The following is a 5,719-nucleotide window of genomic DNA, read 5'->3' as shown; positions in this document are numbered from 1 at the left end:
ATGCCATCAAACAGCAGTGTGGCTGGAGCAGCTGTTATCTTTGTACTGGGTCTTCACTGGGATCTTTACTGGAACACGGTGCTCACAGAGGAACCCGGGCGTTACGGGGATATTCTACAGCTGTTCATTCCGGACACCTACCGGAACCTGCCGGAAAAGATACTGCTGGGCTTTAACTGGGTGATGGACTCCATTCCACGTATAAAGTATGTGGTCAAATCAGACGACAATGTGTACTTCCACCTGCCCAGTGTGTTCTCTGTGGTGAGAAATCTCTCAGTGGACGTTATTGTTGGTGCTTATAACCCCCAGTCTATCGTTTCCCGGAACATTAAAGACGAGTGGGGTGTGTCTAAGGGCTTCTTTCCGCCGGACTATTTCCCGCCTTAGGTTTCTGGCGGAAGTTACCTAATGTTTGCTCACGTGACCAGACAAATATTAAGCTCAGTGCCCAGGTGTCGCCGTCTCCATATTGAGGACGTGTTTATTACAGGTGTTTTGGCGGTAACTTCTGGGCTGGGACAGCTGCCTCACCCTGGATTCTCCTTCTGGGGGCCCCTAAAGCTCAGCCGTGTGACATGAAGGCGGGTAGAGTGAACAGTGTTAACGTGGGAGTTAAACAGATTTATAAACTACATGAAGGTGTTTTAGTGATGGACTTGAAAAGTCACCAGAATATATGCAAACTTTAATAAATGTATATATATATACTACTATACAGATTATTTTGTGGATTCATTTTCGGTACAACTGACAATTTGGATGTTATATTTCGTTACAAGCTATCAGTGTGGGTTATTGCCCCACCTCACGTTCTGGCTCAGAGGTGTTGGAGTCAGCTTAATCACTCTCCAGGCCATCGCTCAATTTACGTTTGCCACCCTTGGGAATTCTTCTGATTAAATTTCACCTTTTGTAACTTGCTCAAATTTCTGGCATTCGACATCTCGAATGAGTGCAGCGAACTGATTAAAGTATAGAATATTTAGAATGCTGTATATGGGAAGGTCTGTCAGAAACCTGCGGATGGTCGTGGGTTTCCACCAGGTTCTGCCCGGTTTAACGTATCGTTTTGAAGAAAAGGACGCCAGCGACAACTGAGTAAGTAAGGCAATATGTGCCTCTGACCGAGTTACTTGGTGTGTTCCTCTCTATTTATCTTTTAGATCTTCATAAGTTTTCACATGTTATAGTGTATACTTTCTGTTGCTATTCTTATGTGGCATATTTTGGGCACACAGATAAAGCTGCATGCATATTTACAACATTCCTTGTAAATCTTCCACCATATGGATTCTGTTATCATGCGTTAGACGTCATTCAGCATTCTCCCCATATTTATTATCACAAATAAGAATGATACTGGGGAACATGGAAAAAATGTGATAAATGTGATGAAGTGTACATATTCTAGACCAACCATGTCTAATATATTTGAATCGACACCAGCACATTGTTACCCAATTCTACTCAAGACACGATACTACAGGGCGAACCAGTCGAAGCCTTTACATGAACAGTTAGAATAAAAGTTTACATTAATAAACAAGAGTCCGGGTTTCACCGGTTACGTGTGACCATTAGCTAAATATATCCCACTGCCGCCGCCGCTCTGGTTTTATTCCCAATGCCGTAGTCTTTTATATGATATATCATATAGTAAGTCCTTTAAAATTGAATCAAGCCGGTTGCGAACTATGTCTTAGGGCGTACATCCACCGACTGAGATGGGTTTCATGTGAAAGAGGACAGGGCAAGAATATAACCGATGGAAAATGCGAGGGAAAGGTTACTTACAGTGGGGAAGCTTAGGCATATTTACAGTACATTTGTTACAACAGTGCAACTGAAGAAGTGGTTCGTCCGAGGTGTTCGGTTTGGGTTCTGGGCAATATGGAATCATAAATTCTGCCAAACTCATCTTTATACAATAAATGTTAATGCTTTCCAGTATATGTTATGAAGTTCACCTGATGATAATTTCTTCTAGGCATTATATAGACTACGTCTATGAAATCCTGCCACACACTTATTATGTCAACCTGCAAATGGTCGCGGTTTTCCTCCGACCATAAATAAATAAATAAATAAATAAATAAATAAATAAATAAATAAATAAATAAACAAATAAACAAATAAATAAATAATTGTAAGTGCCCTCTATGATACAACGCACTGTCATTATCGCCTACATGACGTGATTGCTTATCAGAGTCAATCGGCCATATCCTAAAAAACTCTTGGGTGTGATAAATGATGGTGATACAACATGTATATAACCAGTTCTTCTAGAGCTTTGGTGTAATTCAGCCAGCAGTATGATAAATGTCTAATCTATCCATGGCTCTTATGCTTCTAAGTTGTAAAACCTTTACCAAGTAATACTTTGCTTCAGTTTCTGTGATCAATCACTCTATACCTTGTTCTCATTCTGCCCCTACCCGTTTGTCATCATCATTTCTGATCGCATTTGTTCTAGTATTACACGCCTGCTAATCGATAACTGAGCGGTTTATGTATTTGCGGGAACAGTATACTGTGTAAATATACGCCGCATTGTCTGAGTGATGTGCCGTGTCCCTCCGCCGCTGGGAGCCTAGCTGTGAAGTAAGCAGACATTAGTCATTCATTATCTCTGCACTATCACCAGACAGTTAATATGATGATTTCTCGGATAGCGCTGTATGGCTGAGGAAAAGTCATATGATATAACAATGGACACATCCTCTTCGTCAGGCCAGTATCGCCTGCAGCAACCTCGTTCTCAATACTAATTATACAGAATAATGCATTATGTGAGTTGCTGGAAAACGCTGAAGTGCTAAAGACATAAATTTAAATGTTAATGTTATCCAACAATTCCCGTGCACATAGAAAACAATTGATTTACATTCTGGGTACACGGAGATACTGCATATGTTTCAACTTAATGTTGCATTGTGTAAAATTATTAACCAAGACAATATAGTGTCAAAAATTCGATATTTTCATTTGACGTGTTTCCCCAACAGTAACTCGCAAACCTAGTTGATACCTGAATGTTTACCCAAGAGAATTCAGTTTCTAGATAACTGATTGAGACTATAACAGTAATTTATTGCCGTCGAACACTTTGGAATAGTCTCAAATCTAGGCGAAAAACTGTTTTCTGTGTAAATTAAGAAAAAATGCATAGAAATAGCATCATTTGTCTTGAAACTATCAATGTACACCACGGAGAACGACTGGGAATTTAAAGGATTTTTCTTAGTGGCATAACTTTAAGGACGGATCTGTGGAGACTCTCTTCAGAATTTATTTATTGAAAATTTTGTTGTAAGTGATCTCTGGGATTAAAAGGATTGACATACAAAGGATTTTGTATTCCTGTCGCCAAGGAATACAAAAAAATCAACAACAAAGTGTTAACATATTATGAAAGAATTTCCGGTTATCAATATTAATTAGAGTGAAAAATATTGAAACTTTCGGCGAGACCAAATTTATATTTGGACGGCAAAATTCTACCTACCTTCCATCGTCTTCCAAGGAAGTGTACAACCGATAAAGTCTGTTTGAGCTCGCAAGTCTCACTAGGGAAATAGCCAAGATCAATATTCCCCTGGAGCCCGTCCAAAACATCAAGCGATGCGCCAAGAGGCATCGTGTTCTAGTCTGTGGTAAGAAATTGAATTGGCTGGGCTGAACACTAAGTTAAATCGGTTAGACGTTGACAAGTCTGTTTCCTCCGTGAAGATATCTCATGGATCAGTAGTACTGGTTATATCCAATTTGCCGAGAGGTAATACACTCCACAGCGCCTAACAAGCTGTTTAACTGTAGACAAGAAACTTCATTACTCCTGTATGTCCTGCTACTAAACAAGATGTGGTCATGGCGGCTACAGTCCTTCCTGAAGGTAAGGAAAGTTAATTGTATGCTCTTACATGTTCTTATTGACGATCGTTTGCTTGGAGTGATAAGCTTCGACTATGGGCTCTTTTCAAAATCAGGCTATAAAATCTGTGTTCCTTATCTGACACTCCTATATTAACTTGTATCTTCTTCTTGTCCGCTTCTTGTCACATTAGCTTTCACATTTTCTATCCAAGACTGGGAGCTTTTAGTCTTTTGACACAATCCGTAATTGAAGAGCAGTGATGTCCCTACATTGAAGGTCAGATTTTGATTCCCCACTTGAAGCGGCGTAAAAGTCTTTCTAAGTGACTAGGTATAGAGTTAAGGTACATGGTCCCAAATGTTTATTACGGATAACCCTTCGCATTGCGTTACCTTTACCAAGTATCTAGTTTTAGACGATGCCGTTTGTAACAATGAGGTCGTTATTCCTGCTGGCCTTTTTCTGTGATAATCCAAATGCCGAATTTAGTTCTAAAGGTAGGATTCCATGAATATCTATCTGTATGATTGTGATATGTTCATACATACAGTATTGATTAAATGATACTGAAGTTACACACTTTATAAATTAAGCTGCAAAGTCGTACGTGGGAAGCTCTGCTGACAACCTGTGGATGTTAGTGCATTTCGTTGAGCTCTGATCGACTTCCTCTCACCATAATGCAGGCGGCCATCTTATGAGTGAAAACTCTTAAGCAGGATGTAAAATATCAATCAAATAAATAAGTAAAATAAATAAAAAGTTGGGCCGTATTCAAACCTCGTCGTACATGTGCCATATCTTTGCTTTTACATATGAGCAATCTGCGAATGGTGGTGGGTTTCCACCCACCATAATGCTGGCCGCCGTCGTATAAGTGAAATATTCTTGAGTACGGCGTAAAAGACCAGTCAAATAAATCAAATACATTTTATATATGATGAGTGATGCAGTTATAATGCCATTCAGTCTGTCATGTTTTCAGTACTCTCACTACCGGTGTATAAATGAAAAATTCTTGTGTACGGCGTTAAACAGTAAGCACTTAAACACATACATTGCAATGCTATAAATGAAATAAATTGCATACATTGTTGATGTCCAAATGTATCATCCAAGTGATGTAGATGCAAGAAGTGTTATATGTCATAACACATATGGTAGTTTACAAAGTTTTCATCACTACATATGATCAGAGTAGTTACGAAATCCTTGGGGCCCACACTGTCCGCTTGTCTGTGTGAAATGCGATGTCAACGATCTCAGGATAATCCAATATATAATTCAAAAACAACAAGTATAGGCCCTATGCTTGTGGGAATATCCTTTCCTAGGGAACACCAGGGCTGATCAATCGATTACAGACCAACACACGCGGCTAAAATCAATGTATACATAAATATTCTTGTCTGTTCTAGTGTTACAAAGGTCTTTATTTTTTGAAATGAAAATGATCATTAATTACAGGAACATTTTTGAACTTTTTGAAGATATAAAGTGTATTCGATTAAAGATAAGAAACGGATAATTAGGAGGTGAAATTTAGCGCGGGATTGATCACATGATCTTATCACAAGTAGTGATCCAAATGTCATAACAATGATCATATCACCAGTTGTGTTACGTATGTCACAGCCATGGTCGTATCACCAGTTGTGTTACGTATGTCACAGCCATGGTCGTATCACCGCTTGTGTTACGTATGTCACAACCATGGTCGTATCACCGCTTGTGTTAAATACGTCACAACCATGGTCGTATCACCGCTTGTGTTACGTATGTCACAACCATGGCCGTATCACCGGTTGTGTTACGTATGTCACAACCATGGTCGTATCA

General features: G+C 39.3%; 1 protein-coding gene across 1 annotated transcript; it reads left to right on the top strand.

Annotated features, from left to right (window-relative positions):
• On the top strand, positions 1 to 390 carry LOC135480599 (lactosylceramide 1,3-N-acetyl-beta-D-glucosaminyltransferase B-like). The gene has a single exon (XM_064760511.1). The coding sequence runs from the start codon at positions 1 to 3 to the stop codon at positions 388 to 390; it is 390 nt and encodes a 129-aa protein (XP_064616581.1).
• Positions 391 to 5,719: the final 5,329 nt, after the last annotated feature.

The sequence above is a fragment of the Liolophura sinensis genome, chromosome 1, assembly GCF_032854445.1.
Source record: "Liolophura sinensis isolate JHLJ2023 chromosome 1, CUHK_Ljap_v2, whole genome shotgun sequence".
NCBI classification, from domain to species: Eukaryota; Metazoa; Mollusca; class Polyplacophora; order Chitonida; family Chitonidae; genus Liolophura; species Liolophura sinensis.
The sequence above is the reverse complement of the archived record's forward strand: the minus strand, read 5'-3'. Positions and strand labels throughout refer to the sequence as shown.

Coding starts and splice junctions, on each gene's coding strand:
- LOC135480599 (XM_064760511.1), top strand. CDS start 1: ATGCCATCAAACAGCAGTGTGGCTGGAGCAGCTGTTATCTTTGTACTG.